The 18,930-nt window shown below is 45.1% G+C and overlaps 2 protein-coding genes across 5 annotated transcripts in view; one reads left to right on the top strand and one right to left on the bottom strand.

Annotated features, from left to right (window-relative positions):
* LOC106605988 (disintegrin and metalloproteinase domain-containing protein 22) overlaps nt 1–15,002 on the top strand; it is a 114,014-nt gene extending 99,012 nt beyond the window's left edge. For 2 of the 4 annotated variants that reach the window (XM_045718976.1, XM_045718977.1), the window contains exons 16-31: nt 431–530; nt 732–803; nt 916–1,008; nt 2,510–2,641; nt 2,731–2,794; nt 2,923–3,028; nt 3,194–3,313; nt 4,508–4,676; nt 4,813–4,924; nt 5,788–5,878; nt 5,999–6,052; nt 6,241–6,441; nt 7,217–7,317; nt 7,480–7,546; nt 9,679–9,802; nt 11,522–15,002. In XM_045718976.1, coding sequence (XP_045574932.1) covers nt 431–530; nt 732–803; nt 916–1,008; nt 2,510–2,641; nt 2,731–2,794; nt 2,923–3,028; nt 3,194–3,313; nt 4,508–4,676; nt 4,813–4,924; nt 5,788–5,878; nt 5,999–6,052; nt 6,241–6,441; nt 7,217–7,317; nt 7,480–7,546; nt 9,679–9,802; nt 11,522–11,542 — 1,627 coding nt within the window. In that variant the 3' untranslated portion in view covers nt 11,543–15,002. Of the gene's footprint in view, nt 1–430; nt 531–731; nt 804–915; nt 1,009–2,509; nt 2,642–2,730; nt 2,795–2,922; nt 3,029–3,193; nt 3,314–4,507; nt 4,677–4,812; nt 4,925–5,787; nt 5,879–5,998; nt 6,053–6,240; nt 6,442–7,216; nt 7,318–7,479; nt 7,551–9,678; nt 9,803–11,521 lie in introns of those variants that run through there. The other 2 variants (XM_045718978.1, XM_045718979.1) reach the window with 2 other exon arrangements.
* Nucleotides 15,003–15,634: 632 nt separating this feature from the next.
* LOC106576016 (GTP-binding protein 10 (putative)) lies at nt 15,635–18,904 on the bottom strand. The gene is made up of 10 exons (XM_014152810.2): nt 18,749–18,904; nt 18,163–18,356; nt 17,825–17,916; nt 17,540–17,684; nt 17,385–17,458; nt 17,182–17,234; nt 16,882–16,989; nt 16,694–16,771; nt 16,418–16,541; nt 15,635–16,302 (listed from the first exon to the last, which is right to left on the bottom strand). Exons 1-10 carry the CDS (start codon nt 18,779–18,781, stop codon nt 16,067–16,069), a joined length of 1,137 nt encoding a protein of 378 aa, XP_014008285.1. The 5' UTR covers nt 18,782–18,904; the 3' UTR covers nt 15,635–16,066.
* Nucleotides 18,905–18,930: the final 26 nt, after the last annotated feature.

The following is an 18,930-nucleotide window of genomic DNA, read 5'->3' as shown; positions in this document are numbered from 1 at the left end:
TGACAAATATTATTTCCTCTACACACCATCAGTCAATACTAATCTTGTATGCCAATGCCATACAACTACTATCCCTATTCTTTGACCCTGACTTTGACTGTGGTCCCCAACAGATAAAAGGTGTGGGTGTGTTTGTGTTATTCTATAGATGGTGGGCTGTAAGGGATTGGATTGAGCTGAAATGGAACCAACTCTTAGAATCAGTCAGAAATGTTAGTCAGTCTGGTTGAACACGTTTTGTGGTGAATGTTTCCTTCCTGTTCATATACGGAAGTTTGTAAGTATATACCACACTACTGGCCTTCTCTCTGTAAGGACAAGGCTAAAGCAACACGAGTGGCACAGTGTGTCTCAGAGGGATGTGTGTTGTTGTTGACGTGCTGCAGTTGTTTCCAGTGTAACTGCGTGACTCTGTGGTTGTGTTGAACAGCTTCTACCTGCCCAAGAGGTTCTCCAACTGCAACGTGGAGGAGTACCACACCTTCCTCAACAGTGGTGGTGGAGCCTGTCTCTTCAACAAACCCCTAAAGGTACACACGCACAACACACACGCACAACACACACACACAACACACACACACCCCTGGAGGGGATAATGAAGAAATTAACTTCAAAGCTTATAAAGCACTTTTCTTAAATTTCACCCAATGCACTTAGATAAACCTAACCACTCTCTTTCTCTCTCTCCTCTCTACTCTCTTTCACTCCCCCCCCGCTCTCTGTGACTCCAGCTGGTTGACCCTCCAGAGTGTGGGAATGGTTTGGTGGAACCAGGGGAGGAGTGTGACTGTGGCAGCCCAGCGGTGAGTAGCTGAGAGTGGACAGACATCGGCCCTAGTCCTCTGGTCCTGGAGAATCTACAGGGAACCTTGATTCATATGCGTTTGTTTATATGTGTTTGTGTTCCGTCACTAGGAGTGCGAGAGGGAGGGAGAGAAGTGCTGTCAGAAGTGTACACTCACGCAAGGCTCAAAGTGTAGCGACGGACTCTGCTGTAACAACTGTCAGGTACAGGACACTATGCATTTTCACAACACGCATATATGCACATATGCATAATCAATCAATCAAATGTATTTATAAAGCCCTTTTTACATCAGCAAATGTCACCAAGTGCTGTACAGAAACCCAGCCTAAAACCCAAACGGCAAGCAATGCAGTTGTAGAAGAACGGTGGCTTGGTAAAACTCCCTAGAAAGGCAGGAACCTAGAGAGGAACCAGGCTCTGAGGGGGTGCCAGTCCTCTTCTGACTGTGCTGGGTGGAGAGGAACCAGGCTCTGAGGGGGTGCCAGTCCTCTTCTGACTGTGCTGGGTGGAGAGGAACCAGGCTCTGAGGGGGTGCCAGTCCTCTTCTGGCTGTGCCAGGTGGAGAGGAACCAGGCTCTGAGGGGGTGCCAGTCCTCTTCTGGCTGTGCCAGGTGGAGAGGAACCAGGCTCTGAGGGGGTGCCAGTCCTCTTCTGGCTGTGCTGGGTGGAGAGGAACCAGGCTCTGAGGGGGTGCCAGTCCTCTTCTGGCTGTACCCGGTGGAGAGGAACCAGGCTCTGAGGGGGTGCCAGTCCTCTTCTGGCTGTGCCCGGTGGAGAGGAACCAGGCTCTGAGGGGGTGCCAGTCCTCTTCTGGCTGTGCTGGGTGGAGAGGAACCAGGCTCTGAGGGGGTGCCAGTCCTCTTCTGGCTGTACCCGGTGGAGAGGAACCAGGCTCTGAGGGGGTGCCAGTCCTCTTCTGGCTGTGCCCGGTGGAGAGGAACCAGGCTCTGAGGGGGGTGCCAGTCCTCTTCTGGCTGTGCCAGGTGGAGAGGAACCAGGCTCTGAGGGTGTGCCAGTCCTCTTCTGACTGTGCCGGGTGGAGAGGAACCAGGCTCTGAGGGGGTGCCAGTCCCCCTCTGGCTGTGCCGGGTGGAGAGGAACCAGGCTCTGAGGGGGTGCCAGTCCTCTTCTGGCTGTACCCGGTGGAGAGGAACCAGGCTTTGAGGGGGTGCCAGTCCTCTTCTGGCTGTGCCCGGTGGAGAGGAACCAGGCTCTGAGGGGGTGCCAGTCCTCTTCTGACTGTGCCAGGTGGAGAGGAACCAGGCTCTGAGGGGGTGCCAGTCCTCTTCTGGCTGTGCCCGGTGGAGAGAAACCAGGCTCTGAGGGGGTGCCAGTCCTCTTCTGGCTGTGCCCGGTGGAGAGGAACCAGGCTCTGAGGGGGTGCCAGTCCTCTTCTGGCTGTGCCGGGTGGAGAGGAACCAGGCTCTGAGGGGTGGCCAGTCCTCTTCTGGCTGTGCCGGGTGGAGAGGAACCAGGCTCTGAGGGGTGGCCAGTCCTCTTCTGGCTGTGCCGGGTGGAGATTATAAGAGTGCATGGCCATTAAGACCAGATTGTTCTTCAAGATGTTTTAACGTTCATAGCTGACCAGCAGGGTCAAATAATAATTACAGTGGTTAGTCTGTGCAACAGGTCAGTACCTCAGGAGTAAATGTCATACACCCACTGACATGCTTTGACCTGTGTTGTGTTGTGTGTGGGCAGATGGAGTTTATGGGCGTGGTGTGTAGGGAGGCAGTGAATGACTGTGATATTCCAGAGAACTGCACTGGTAACTCCAGCCAGTGTCCCCCGAGCGTACACAAGATGGACGGCTACTCATGTGAAAAGGAACAGGTAAGAGATATGAAGAATAATCAGAGTGGACCAGTTGGTGTGTACAGGTGTGTGTTTGTGTTTGAAGTGTACCATTCCTCTGTGTCCAGGGTCGTTGCTTCAATGGGAGGTGCAAGACCAAAGACAGACAGTGCAAGTACCTGTGGGGAGAGAGTGAGTAACATAACTGTTTTTGATTCAATCACTGATGAAAAGGTTTTTATGTCAACCTCAATGACATTCAATGCAGGGTTATTTATGTAGGTTGTGACATCATCCCTGTTCATTGTTTGATTTTTCAGAGGCGACCGCTGCTGACAAGTTCTGTTATGAGAAGTTGAATATCGAGGGGACAGAGAAGGGGAACTGTGGGAAGGACAAAGACACATGGGTCCAATGCAACAAGCAGTAAGGACACTTGTTTGTGTCACAGTTCTGTTGTGCTTGAATACAATGACATGCCATCGCACTGTACTTTTATCCTTGAACATAACATGTGTCCAGCAAAGTTTAGGTAAGTAATGGAACCTGAACTTAGAGAGAAGGTTCATCACTACTTCCTGTGTGTTTCAGAGACGTGCATTGTGGGTACCTGCTATGTTCCAACATATCGCCGGCCCCCCGACTAGGAGAGTTGCAGGGGGGACTGACGTCCTTCTCTGTTGCACAGCACAGCGCCTCGCTGGACTGCAGGTATACACACACACACACACACACACACACACACACACACACACACACACACACACACACACACACACACACACACCACTCAGCCCAGTGTGACTCAGTCAGAGGTCATCAGACTCTGATTCATTCAGCGCATTATGGTTCTCCTTGGGTTGCTAAGGAATTACAGTCCATTCATAGATATTTACACACGCTGATTGATAAAGCGACCTCCTTATATTGACGTCACTAAACACAATTGCTGTTTAGCGGAACAAAATTCCTATTATGTGGACCCATTTATCTATAATTGTACTGTAATTATCATGAACACACAACACCACCAACCCACATATGCACCTTTAGTCAGACTCTCTCTGGGGATGCAATTTGTCTTAACTGATGATGGATTTATTTATTTAATCATTCAAAAGACACATATATATATATATATATATATATATATACATCTATATATCCAAGAACAAGCAGTCCATGCATTAAAAACCTAGCAAGGATAACACAATAAAGTCTTAGCTTATTTAATAATAAGACATAAGAAATGCCACAAATTTGAAGAAACATAGAAAAACGGATTTAATTGTTTCTGGTAAAATAGAAGAAACAGTATTTGACATATGGTCCATTGTGGATGATACAGGCCTCCAGATCACATACAGAATAATGTCTCTATCTCTCTCTCTGACGATGCAGGCCTCCAGAGCACATACAGAATAATGCCTTTAGCTCTCTCTCTGACGATGCAGGCCTCCAGAGCACATACAGAATAATGTCTCTATCTCTCTCTCTGACGATGCAGGCCTCCAGAGCACATACAGAATAATGCCTTTAGCTCTCTCTCTGACGATGCAGGCCTCCAGAGCACATACAGAATAATGTCTCTATCTCTCTCTCTGACGATGCAGGCCTCCAGAGCACATACAGAATAATGCCTCTAGCTGTCTCTCTGACGATGCAGGCCTCCAGAGCACATACAGAATAATGTCTCTATCTCTCTCTCTGACGATGCAGGCCTCCAGAGCACATACAGAATAATGCCTTTAGCTCTCTCTCTGACAATGCAGGCCTCCAGATCACATACAGAACAATGCCACTAGCTCTCTTTTTGTGACTTCAATTCTATACTTTTATGTCCCTGTGTAACTTCTATATGAATAGATCCTCTGTGACTGTGTTGTGTTGTGTGCTGTATGTCAGTGGGGGTCACGTGATGATAGACGGGGACAGTGACCTGGGCTATGTGGAGGATGGGACAGCCTGTGGGACAGAGAGGGTCTGCTTCAACCACAAGTGTCTGCCCCTTCAGGAGTTCAACTTCAGCACCTGCCCTGGAACCACCGAGAAGACCATCTGTTCTGGACACGGGGTACGGATACACACACACAAACGCACAAACACACACATGCATGCACACCCACTTTCTCTCTCCTCCAACCTTTCAGCTCCTAATAACATATTGTTTGGTGGGTGTGCCTGCATGCTTGTGTATGTGTGTGTTGCAGATTTGCAGTAACGAGCTGAAGTGTGTGTGTCACTTGGGTTGGACTGGAGACGATTGTAACTCTACGTCTCCTCTCAGCTACCTGGTGGTTGGACCCACCGCCTCTGTATCAGGTACAAACAACTCCACACGTCTCCCTATCTCTCTCTCTAACTCTTTCCCTCTCCCCCTATTTACATAAGCTTATAAATGGCTCTCTCTTCCTCTTGTTCTTCCCCTCTCTCTCTCTCTCTCTCTGTCTCTGACTCGCTCTTGCTCTTTCCCTCACACTCTCTCTCCCATTCTCTCGCTCTCTCGCTTCCTCTTGCTATCTCTCTCGCTCTCTCTCTAACTCTCTAACTCTTTCCCTCTCCTCCTATTTACACAAAGACTCTGTAAGAGGTTTTGGTTCGACATACGTATTTAAGCCTTTATTTTCATCATAAATCATTGGTTCATTCATTGTTTAGTTGAGTTATTTTGCATATAATCGTTATTGTTGGCCTTTCCGTTTGCATCAGTATCTGTTACAAAAATCAACCAGGCACGTCTTTCTTTCTGTTTGTTGTTTATCTTCACACACATTCTTTGTCGACAGGCTCATGTCATTGATGGAGTGACGCTGAGGTCAGATCTGAGTTCCTCTTCATTGTGTTTGCCCCTTCTGTGATGTCACTTCCTCCTCTTTCTCCTCCTCTCACCCCTTCCCAGTCTCTCCAGCCTGTAGTCAGTCATGTTTTTGCATCCTTCTACGTTCTCCCTCAAAAAACATACACATCGATCTTTGCAATCTGTTTCCTCCCCCCTCTTTCCTTTCAGATCTCTTCCCTCTGAGTCTGCTGTGTTTTAGTGTACTATTGAAGTGAGGTGTATCACTTGATCACTTCAAAGTGTGTTTCTCCTCCAGATTAATCCGGAAACAACTATAATACAGTTTGTTATTAAAGTGCTCTCTCTCTCTCTATCTCTCTCTCTCTTTCTCTCTCCCCCCTCTCAGGTATCACCAGTACTAACATCATCATCGGGGCCATCGCTGGCTCCATTCTGTTCCTGGCTCTCATCCTGGCCATCACCGCCTGGGGATACAAGTGAGTACAGCTGGACCTCAGCTCTAGACCTGGGATAGCTGACTAGTTAGGATTAGGAACTGGTTTGGGATCCTGTCATTGGTCAGTGTGTCTGACGTGACTGTCCTTCTTCGCTAACAGGAGCTACAGACAGCGGTGCTACGTTGAGTCAGAGGTTCACAGAAGATTCTGCAGGTTTGTCATCCTTATTCTTTCCCATTTACATTTTGTCATTTAGCAGCGCGACTTACAATTCCACATTTTCTATAATATTCATTAGTTGTTGATCTATTTATGTGTTGGTCAATTTATTGATGTGTTTGTGAAATCACATCTATGTCAGGACAGTGTTCCAATGTCTAATGTTTGTTGGCGTTTCTCAGGCAAATGCCTCCGGGTGACTATGTGAAGAAACCCGGGGATGCAGACTCATTCTACAGTGACCTGGCCCCTGGGGTCAGCACCAACTCAGGCTGTAGCTCCAAGAAGAGGTCTGGCTGTCTGTCTAACCTGCAGATATACACGCTCTCTTTCCCCCCCTCCATCGCCTCCATCTCACAAAACATCTCTCTGTTTGCATTCAGGTGTGACATCATCTCACTGCCATCGCAAACGTCTCTGTGTGTGTGTGTGTGTGTGTGTGTGTGTGTGTGTGTGTGTGTGTGTGTGTGTGTGTGTGTGTGTGTGTGTGTGTGTGTGTGTGTGTGTGTGTGTGTGTGTGTGTGTGTCTCTGTGGTGAGGGGGTGTCTTATTTTGTGTGTGTCGAGGGTATCTTGTCTTGTTCGCAATATGTGTAGTTGGTTGTGTAGTGTTGGTTGCAATATGCCTCTTTCTGCACATTCTTCTCATCATGTTGTCATGGTATCGCTCTCTGTCATCATGCTATCGTTCACCGTCGTCATGGTGTGGTAGTCTGTTCTCATGGAATGTAGCATCAGTCTCCTTCCTCTCCTCCTCCTACTTTGAGCTGTCTGTCCGTTCTCTACTGTATAATAATATAATAATAATATACAGTTGTGCGTGCATACATTTTACGTATGGGTGGTCCCAGAAATCAAACCGATGTTGTAAATCTGGGCTCCCGAGTGGCGCAGCGGTCTAAGGCACTGCATCTCAGTGCTTGAGGCGTCACTACAGACACCCTGGTTCTATTGGGAGTCCCATAGGGCGGCGCACAATTGGCCCAGCGTCGTCCGGGTTTGGCCGGTGTAGGCCGTCATTGTAAATAAGAATTTGTTCTTTACTGACTTACCTAGTTAAAGGTTAAATAAAAAAGTCTGGGGATCAGGTTGTCAGTAATGATGATGGTGATGATAATGGTTCACTGTTTCACAAGGAAATATAACTCTGTGTGTGAAGGTCTAACGGTTTGTCCCACTCGTGGAGCGAGCGAATCCCTGACGCCAAACACATCTCTGACATTTGTGAGAACGGACGACCCAGGAGCAACTCATGGCAAGGTAAATACACACACACACACACACACACACACACACACACACACACACACACACACACACACACACACACACACACACACACACACACACACACACACACACACACACAGAGAGTTATATTTCCCTGTGCTAACCGTGGGTTACTGTGTCCTTCCTCTGTAGGAAATCTGAGTGGAAATCGCAAGAAGTCGAAAGGGAAGAAGTTCCGTCCTCGCTCCAACTCCACAGAGTAAGTCACCATGTTCCTGGATGGGCTTCCACATGGCTCAGGAATTGTATTTACACCTATCCAGTCACTATAGAAATCAGCTCAAATAGCAGCAAGCCAAGAGGTTCTGTATGGTGAAATAGACTAATACAAATTGTGGGGTACTTGTAGAATCTGTGAATCCAGCATTTCACAAGAACTTTATAAGAAAGTGTGTTATTGAGTTACATTGACTATTACCAGATTTTGTTACCTCAGAGACGCCATGGTTCTAGAATGTTGTACTGCACTGTTCTATAAAGATAAATGGCATTGTAGAGTGCATGTGGGGCTTAATGGCAGTCACTATGGCCATGCTTGAACGGACAAATGCTATTTGTTTTTTATCTAGGGGTTAGTGTTATGGGTGAGGGTAAAGGTTAAATGTTAAGGTCAGGGCTATTGCTTATAAAGATGACATTTGTGAAACCATACTTCTGTCCTTTCTAGCATGGCCACTCAAAAACAACTGCACACGCTCCCCGTGAATGAACACAATTAACGCCTTGTTGACCTTTCAGCCTTGTTGACCTTTCAGCCTTGTTGACCTTTCAGCCTTGTTGACCTTTCAGCCTTGTTGATCTCCCAGCCTGTTGTTGTTTTTGTTTGTTTGTTTGTTTGTTTCTTGGTTTTGGCACCTGAGGTCATTTGCAGAGTAACTGTTCTTGTTTGAAAGCATGGGAGTGAATGAGGAGAATTTAACTGCTTGGACCGATTTGTGACACCTGGCCAAAATGCAAATGACCATCTTACTAAAACACACATTCATCTAGTCAAGTTCTTCACAGTCCCATCTTGTCTTCCTCTCACTTGCATCTTGGTGGTGTGTGTTCAGAATGTCTTTGGTCTGCTCTGCTCTCCTAAAATATCTCCTCTTCCTCCCTCGTCCTCTTTCTCCTTCTTCCTCATCTCCATCCTCCTCCCTCTCATCCTCTTTTTCCTTCTGTTTCCTCTTCTCCTTTCCTCCTCCCTTCTCGGTGTGTCTATCAATCCCCACTCCTCAGGTATTTAACCCCTCGCTTCCAAACAGAGCATTATGATGTAACTAAGTGGGTAGAAGATGTGAATAAAAACACTGAAGGACCCTACCTTAGGTATTACCTCAGATCATCTCCTATTCCTCAACAACCCCCACCCCCCTCTTTTAACTCCCCTTTGGCTTGGTCCGTTGATTTGGGTTCAATTTGGCCAGGGGAGGTAGGGAAGGGTTATACCAGTGGTTCCCAAATGGGGGTCAGTTCCCTTTATCACAGATAAAGAGCAGATGGATTGGTAGTTCTGGTGATGATGTCAGAGCTTTGATTGACAGCTCTTTGTCCTCTTGTGTCTTTATACTTCCATGAATCATTGCTGTTAGCGTACGATGGTTCCATCTAGGATGTAGGATGGTTGGATGTATCAATAGCTGCTGAACTTTTACAACAGTTTTACATTTTGTTGAGTATTGAGTAACATAATTGTTTTGCTTTATTTGTAATGACACCAAAAAGGAAGTCATTAGAAATAATCTCTATTACTAGTCTATTTCTTTATTTCCCTCCGTTGCTCTTGCCATCTTCTCTCTCTTTATCTCTGCATGTTCAGTGTTGTGTTTGCTCTGATGTCATCATTGTGCTACACACGTCTGAGTCCCCTACTGAGTGTCTCTGTGCTCACCGACCTGGTCGGTTCACATTTACCCACCATGACACCATCTCCACTACACCTTCTGGTCCTGGACCAGCCCAGATACGCTCCAACACAGGCACAGGTCTAGTCAAATGAACTGTACTCAGTGGGTGACTGACTGACCTGCCCACTCCCACTCCAGCCACAGCACAGCTGGCCCTGTTGCATTGCTGATGATGGTGCAGCGGTTGATGATGTCATAGGCAGGTCGATGAGAGGTAGAGGTGACTGTTCCCAGACCAGGCCTGTTCAGGCTGGTCTACTCTGGCACAGGCAGATGCTTCCCCTAAACACAGCTCTAGGGTCAAATTATCATACCCCCAATCTGAACCTTCATGAAAAAATGTCTGCCTCGGTGTTTAGGGGCAACTTCTGCCTATTCCGGGCAGATCAGTAAGAATGATGATGTCACCGTCTATAGTGAGGTAATTTCCTGTCTCTTTCAGGACGCTCTCCCCGGCGAAGTCGCCCACCTCCTCCACGGGGTCCATTGCGTCCAGCCGGAGGTACCCTTACCCCATGCCCCCCCTCCCCGACGACCAGAGGAAGGCCAACAGGCAGAGTGCCAGGGTAAACTACTATAATAACACAGTACATAGCACATACTGCACATAATATCTCATATGTAACATATACTGCACATAATATCTCATATGTAACATATACTGCACATAATATCTCATATGTAACATATACTGCACATAACATCTCATACGTAACATATACTGCACATAACATCTCATACGTAACATATACTGCACATAACATCTCATACGTAACATATACTGTACATAACATCTCATACTGTCACGGTTGTCGTACGATGAAGGAGACCAAGGCGCTGCGTGTATATCGTTCCACATTTTATTATAACATTGAAACTATGCAAGACATATAAATAAACTAATAAACAAAACAACAAACCGTGACGAAGAGGTGCAACATATGTAACAGTGTAGGTTCCGTCCCGCTCTTCGCCCCAACCCGGGCTCGAACCAGGGACCCTCTGCACACATCAACAACTGACACCCACGAAGCATCGTTACCCATCGCGCCACAAAAGCCGCGGCCCTTGCCATGCAAGGGGAAACCCTACTTCAAGTCTCAGAGCGAGTGACGTCACTGATTGAAAAGCTATTAGCGCGCACCACCGCTAACTAACTAGCCATTTCACATCGGTTACACATATACTAACTCAAAACACTCTCCCACAAAACCTAGTGGGAAAAACAACAACTTAAATATGATCCCCAATTAGAGACAACGATGACCAGTTGCCTCTAATTGGAGATCATCCCAAAAAAGAAAAACATAGAAATACAGAAACTAGAACCCCACATAGAAATACATAAACTAGACAAAACCCCCAACATAGAAAAAAGAAACTAGAACCAACATAGACATAAATAAACTAGACAAAACCCCCAGTCACGCCCTGACCTACTCTACCATAGAAAATAAAAGCTTTATATGGACAGGACGTGACACATACGTAACATACTGTACATAAGATCTCATATTTAATACATACTGTACATAACGTCTCATACGTAGCATATACTGTACATAACATCTAATATGTAGCATATACTGTACATAACATCTCATACCTAACACATACTGTGCATAACATCTCATACGTAACACATACTGTGCATAACATCTCATACGTAACACATACTGTGCATAACGTCTCATACGTAACACATACTGCACATTACATCTCATACATAATATATACTGTACATAACGTCTCATACGTAACACATACTGTGCATAACGTCTCATATGTAACACATACTGTACATTACATCTCATACATAATATATACTGTGCATAACATCTCATACGTAACACATACTGTACATTACATCTCATACATAATATATACTGTACATAACGTCTCATACGTAACACATACTGTACATAATGTCTCATACGTAACACATACTGTACATAACGTCTCATACGTAACACATACTGTACATAACGTCTCATACGTAACACATACTGTACATAACGTCTCATACGTAACACATACTGTACATAACGTCTCATACGTAACACATACTGTACATTACATCTCATACGTAACATGTAGTGTACATAACATCTCATACGTAACATATACTGTACATAACGTCCTAGAAAGTAGGTAAATACAGTAGTAGTTCATGACGTGTGTACTATATATACCCCTATTGCATTGTGGGGTTAACTGCAGTTAAGGTACTGAAGCCGTTATCTAATTATAGTCTTTGTCTCTTCATCTCGTTTCTCTCCCTGCAGCTGTGGGAGACTTCAATATAACACTCCTGTTATCTACTCTGCAAAACTACTTAAGAACTACATTTTCGTCCACTTTTCTATGAATTAAAAAATACAAAGCAAAAACAAAATTGAAACAAAATGACGAAAAAAGTGAGCAACTGGTATGAGCGGAAAAGAGAAGCGGAGGAAGATGAAGAGGAGGAGGGTGTGTGAGAATGTGTGAGAGTGTGTGCGGGGTCCGTCAGACCTGACCTGCTCAGTAGGGGACGCTACAGGGGCCAGCTGTCATTCCTACACTGACAAGCCAAGACAGAACGAGGCAAGACAAGATCCCTTTCAGATCAGCTGGAGATCCACCAGAGATCAGCCCTTCACTCATTGGTGAGGAAAAAGCAAAGCTGTTGTGATGGTAATGGTGCAGACAGAGAGGAGAGGCCTCGTTGGGGATGTCTCCCCCACTCCCAACACCCCAACATCCCCCCCCCAGCTTCCACCACACTCTTCTAGCTCCTCCCTCAAACTGTCCCACCTTACCTTACTCACCTCTCCCCCCCAACCCCCCTCTAGCCCTGCCCCCATGTAAACTCTCTCCTCTGATTAGTGCTCCTCTCTGTTGAGGGGCGCGGACAGCTATCATATCGGCAGATTTCTTTACCATTTTGAAGCAAGCTGTTAAATTACTGTAGAAAACTCCAACACTGTATGCATGAGAACCCCCTGTTAATCAACTCTTCCTAGTGTCATAAAGAAGAAGAAGTCTGGGACGGACAGCATGTGGGGGATGGTGATGTCATACGTACTCTAGGCCTTTAAGCTTTCTTTACATTATAGGCTTCTTCTATCTCTGTGATCAGCGACTCATTATGTACTGTATCACACATTATACTAGCCAACTGCCCCTGACATGGACCCTAGACCCTAGACCCTAGCCACTCCCTGTTCTCTTTCTTTCGCCCTGTCAGGTTTTCCTGAAGGATTTGGTTATCGTTGTAAATATGTACAGCTTAAAGGCAGAGTAATGTGTGCTTTTCTTTTTTACTTTCTGAGAGGTGAAAGATGAAGGGATGCTCCCCCTCTTCTCTACTCCTCCTGCTGTGGTTCGTGTTATAGACAGACGGGTTCTCCGTAGGTCTTTGTAGAGACCCCGTACTTGTTTTTTCTGTCTGTTTCTCTCTTTTCATTTCTGGCTGAACTCTCTCTTCTCTCTCGTGTGGCTGTGTGAACACTCCAGCTTTCTTTTTCTTCCACAGCAGAATGTACAAACAGTGTTCTATATTTCCCCTTTGTGTCATCCCTTTCTCTGAGTAATGCACACTCAGTCACAGCCCGTCATAATTAAGACAGTAAACTTAAGAATGTCATTGATTTATAACATTAACTGAGCATTTTATCCATTTGGATATTGATAATGATGAATATGATTTGAACTAAGATAGTCCCATGAGCCCTTCCTCGCTACAGAGGGGAGAGAACAAGTGTTTTTTGTAGTTTTAGATGTGATATAAATGTTCATTTGGCCATGGTGGTTTAGAGAAGTTGGAGAAATGTCCTGTGACTATAATCATTCCACACTATGGTCTGTATGTACAGCAGGGACAGACTGGCCATCTGGCATTTTGGGCAAATGCAAGATGGGCTGGTCCATTTTTAACACAGTGGGCCTGTCTTACTTGTTTTGGGGGGGGGCAAAATGATAATTATCTTGCTAATAATGGGGGCCTCGAGGAAAGAAATGGGCCGTTGTGTTTAAAATGCCAGAGCCGATTTCTGGTCCCAGTCCGCCCCTGGTGTACAGTGTGAGACCAGACATAACAGATAGATACGACTGGAACCGACAACCCACTGACGTCCAACTGGACGATGTGGGAATAACAATGTGGAAACTGAACATTGTGTCAGATGAACTTGGATTTGGGATTTGTTTGGATAAAATGATTCAAATGTGCATTTTTGCTTTTGTTTTGTTTCCTACTGTAAGTTTGCCCTGCTGTCTGTAAATGATGAAGCGTCCTGTACAGTGCTTGCTGTTTGAGATGTATAAGACCAACAGAATGACAATGGATCTACTAGCTAGCACACTATCGCTGTTCTCTAGTAATCTGTCTGTGAGGCTGTAATATGAAATAAGCATGTCATTGAAATACTTTTTCCTTGATTGCCAATTGCTGTTATCTTCTTGGAATTTCATACCACAAACCCCATTCCAGTAGTGAACAGGTTTTCAACATAATCAACCAGGTCTCAAACATTTTCATGAATGACCCGAGGAATCTAGTGGTTTAAATGTGGCTTAAGATTCAGGTTCTTACCTACTCAGAGTAGGATAAAGTGTCCCTAGTCACTGATCCAAGGTCAGTTTTGTATCTTACCCCCCTGATGGTAAATGTTGTGAATTGGGGAGTGGAAAGCTGATCTTAGATCTGTGGCTAAAGGGAAACGTATTTGTACAGAAGTCACAACCCTCATCCTGTAGTTACTGTACTGTCCATATCAGTTAGGCCTGCTGTATGTTAACTGCGTATGCTTAAGTTTAAAATGTGGGCACTGATCGTTTTGATTTTCTACTGTATGCACTATGACCGCATAGATATTAAGATCACCACAATATCACATTAATATTGCTACTGTATGACAAATCTCAAGTATTATTTTTAACTCTTAAGTACCTTTATGTTCACTTCTCAGTGTTGTGTACAGCTGTTATTCAGACAGACCAACTGCATTCTTGTTCTTCTGTGCGTTGAGTGGAATGGAGATATGATGCGGCCATTTTAGTTTCTTAAAGCACACACTCATCTCGGACCGCTCTGGCATGTGAAGATCTGTACGTGTCTTCTATGGTATGAGGATGGGACGCAGCTATGGCAACATGGGGTGCATTATGCTATAGAGATCTGTGGTGAGCTCATGATTACTAAAGCTCTCATCATCACTCTTGTCTTATTTCAATTACGATATGATTGGCTGGTGCTTAGTAACTTGAGTTTTGACCAAGGGATTCCCTAGGCCGTGGTAATATGAAAATAAAGGATCATAATTGTCAAGCAATATTTTAAATATCATACTGTCTTAATTCTGACATCTATGATAATTTACCTGCAGGTCATAGGATTGAGGTATATTAGACGTTAGGATGGTGGCAGGTGGAACCTGTCCAGGTAACAAGATGTAACTTGTCTGATGTGTGTTATCTGTATTAGTGGCTTGACTGACGTAACCCAACCGGACCGCACAGAGAAACGTCCAAACGTATGGACAGATTCTTGAATGTATCAATACAACCAAGCACCAACCACCCAGCCATAGCCTGTGGAGAAGTAGGTTATATCAGGCCTCTGAATGCGCCATGCAGTCCCATCCTGCTGCAGTATGCTCCTACTGCGACCTTAACCCTCATATGTACTGCTACAAAATCTATATACAGTGGGTTCCCAAATGATTGACACCCTGCATAAAGATGAGCAATACTGACTGTAAAATAAATAATTCAAATACTGAACTAAATTGTATGTAACAATTTTTTGGGGGGAAATTATATTATTTGATCACTTTTGCTCAGAGAAAGATCTACCTCAAAAAGGTAGGGGTCAAAATGATTGAAACGCCAAAGGGTTCTTATAAAGTAGTCAAAAGTTTCATATTTGGTCCCATATTCCTAGCACACAATGACACCAAGCTTTTGACTCTAAAAACGTGCTGGGAATATGGGACCAAATAAACTTTTGACTGACTTTATTTCTAAGAATCTTTAGGGGTGTCAATTTTGACATTCCTTTGAGAAAAATAAGTATTACTTGTTAAACAATCTTTTACTGTATTAGTATAAATCAATCGTTTCCCCCTTTTTTAAATACAATATAGCTCAGTATTTGAATTATTTCATACAATCATTATTGCTCATCTTTAATGAGGGTGTCAATCATTAAGAGCCCACTGTATAATTACTGCACTTTTGTTTTACTGTATGCTGTACATAGACTGACAATGCAAAAATCAATGCCCATATTTTTTTTTCTTACAATATCATTCAGTATTGTAATATATTTAATATAAAATAAAACTTTCATCAATATTTTCTGTGTATGCATGTATGTTTAGTTTCCCTTAAGGTTATTGCTAAAGGAGGCAGCATTAATTAACATGTTTATTACTACATGGTGGAAAAGCAACACATTACATCAAACAAACAGTCAGAGACAACATCCAGCAGAAAAACACACAAACAAACCCCCCCCCCCCTTTTTGTCAGCCCTCTTTCTCGACCTCTGTAACTCTGTCCATAGTGTGGTCATAAGGGGAAGGCAGGGCGACAACACCCTTGCCTGGGTTATGACTGTGGGTGACATCATCGTCAGTGTTTTCCATCGATAGTCTCAAGCAGGGGTGCAGAGCCAGGATGAATGTCGAGGAGTCATCCTACCTAGGTTATGATAGGTAGGAACATCACCCTGACTTCCACAATATTGAAAACATTCCAGGCTGAGTGAACATGAATCAAGTTCAAACCCTTTTTCAAAACTGCAGAACATATTAACCCTGAATGTTCCACAGTTCAGCTCAAACTTAGGCGGTGGGGCCCCATGTGAGTGTGTTCTTGGCTGGGACCGCCCCTCTCAGCGCCTGTAGCCTATCACGGTGCAGGGACTCCGTTGCCATAGAGGCATCCTTGTCTAGTGATTGGCGGATACAGGTCTTGAGGTGTGCGATGCCAAAACCGGTGGCAGCTGAGATAGGAACCACGTGTCTGAAGACCATGTTGTTCTTAGGAACCATATCGTCAGGTAACAGGTGGGAGAACTCTGAAAGGGAGGAGAACACCAGGGGGGCACTATGAGTAGTCTAATGTCACAGATCATACACCTTAATTACCTAAGTATTACCTTAGTTTATAATCTATGTATATCATTAGATTACCATGTGGGTTTAGGAGTTGCTCCTGCAGCTCTGTGAGTTTGTCCTCTGCATCAGGCAGGTCCATCTTATTGACCACCAACACAGCAGGCTTACACGGGAGATCCTCCTTATACAGCTCCAACTCCTATAGGAGGGGACGAGAGAGGAGGGGACGGGCGGCAGAGAGTGGGATAAGGAGAGAGAGAGAACATATTGTGATACTGGTGCTCGGAGGGAGGGAGGGAGGGAGGGAGGGAGTGGGGGGGTTTCTGTGTAGATGTGTCCTGCTAGCCTCACTTTAATTAAAAGTTGAACAGCCTCAAAAGCAGACCTAAAGGGCGTTTTGCTTGCCAGCTGGAAACCACAAACGTCCACCTATGACCAGAGAGAGAAGAGAGACTTCATCAGTATTACAGCTAGAGGCTTTCCCACCACAAATCTCCTTGAGACTTTGACCATAAATTGTGTTTGTGTTTAGGTCGAACCACAAAGAGCAGATGTCTGGTCCTCTCCACGTGTTTGAGGAACTGGTGGCCCATGCCTCTATTCATGTGGGCCCCCTCTATCAGCCCTGGGAGGTCTGCCACTGAGATCTATACCAATCCCAGAAGAGAACACAGAATGGACCAATCAGAGGACAGAACACAGAATGGACCAATCAGAGGAGAGAGAACACCGAGTATGGACAAACCAGAAGAAAGACAATCTTGAGAATGAACCAATCAGGTGAAGGAAAACATTGAGTCACACAAAAGGGAGGAAGTGACCTCATCTGCTTCTCTTACCTGTTTATGGTCTTCATACATGACCTTGCCAATCTCCGGTCTCAGAGTGGTGACTGCAGAACAACAACACAAACATTTACCATTCATAAATAACTCAAACATCATGGTGTCATCCTCCATTCAAATATTTGACAAAAAACTGGGTAATATATGGAACATTCACTTCAACAGTATGTGTGTGTAAATGTGCACTCAATACTCACAGGCATAGCTGGCAATCTGGGGTTTGGCGTGAGACAGGGCGGTCAGTAGAGAGGACTTTCCTGCATTGGGGAACCTGGTAATGATGGAGGGGGAAATCATTAAGTCAATGTGTTCCTGTATGATTGTGTGTGTGAATGTGTGTCCCCTGTCTCACCCCACCAGGCCGAGGTCAGCGATGAGTTTGAGGTCCAGTCGTATCTGTCTGGTCTGGCCCTTACTGGGCAGGAACTCTGAGTGGTAGGAGCCTCCTTGACCCCCTCTGGCCACCAGCACACGATCCCCCTCAGTGTTCAGCTCACCTATGGAGGGGATTGATGAACTATAGTCAGTTGAATTTACACCCAACACTCTCATCCTGAGTGCAGACATCAACATCATCTTCAACCAGTACACAGTGCCTTGTGTCAGTGAAGGAGGTGTATCGTGTGTAAAGACTTACCGAGGACCTTTCCATCATCGTTGGTAACAGTAATGCCAGGAGGAGCCAGGACTTCTTTGTCCTCTCCTTTCTGCCCCCTCAGAGCACGGACACTAACACACACACACACACACACACACACACACACACACACACACACACACACACACACACACACACACACACACACACTTGGATTAGATTGCTGGTAGTTCATGTCATGACGCTTCCAAAAAGGACATTAGAAATAATTGTTGTAAAATTCTTTAATGGGTTATCCAATATGTGTGCTGTCTACATATGCAAGTGATCGACTGATGAGCTCACCATCCACCATGCGAGTTGTGGTCCAGACATACCTGCTGTTGGTTCCTACTCCAGCGATGAAGCGTTTCTGGGGGTACTTATCCTTGACCCTCTTCAGAGTCATCTCCTTCTGAGCCACCACCCACACGTCTCCCCCTTTCCCCCCCTGACCCCCCAGACGGGGAAGCCCCATCCCCCCACTGCCCCCTCGCACATACAAACGCAGGTTGTCCACGAAGTTACCATACTGGAGGAAAGAGAGTAGTGATGACATCACTGAACACTTTGCGTCAGACAACTGAAATATCTACAGCAATTAATATATTGTACTGTCTTCTACAATGACGTGGACAGTAACGTTAGGCTACACAGTTTAACTATTTCCATTTCCATAGCTAGCAAGTTCATTGTAGAAACGACCATGTAAAACTGATAGAACAGCAAAACCAACTAGCTACGAAACTGACCGTGAAGGACAACAGAAGACCACCTACGACTAGCAAACTAAGCTAGCTAGCATGGCTACCTGGATAGTAGAGCCACACAGACAGGAGGGCTTAGTATAAATATATTTGGTATAGCTAGCAATATTGTTAGCGAACTATGATGCAACTCTATTTGTAACACTGGGTTACTAACCTTCCGGTAACAAATCCTACTGATCCAAACCATTTTGACTGAATATTTAGAAGTTACAGTTGACCGTTTGTGGCATTTTTGCCTGAAGACGTCAGATTAGCCGTTCACATGTGTTGTTATAGGTTGTTTGGTGTTGGAACAGGAAACAGCAAACGGGGCGGTGATTCGATGATGTCAGCGTC

The sequence above is a fragment of the Salmo salar genome, chromosome ssa05 (assembly GCF_905237065.1).
Source record: "Salmo salar chromosome ssa05, Ssal_v3.1, whole genome shotgun sequence".
NCBI classification, from domain to species: Eukaryota; Metazoa; Chordata; class Actinopteri; order Salmoniformes; family Salmonidae; genus Salmo; species Salmo salar.
This window is presented reverse-complemented; position numbering and strand designations above follow the sequence as displayed.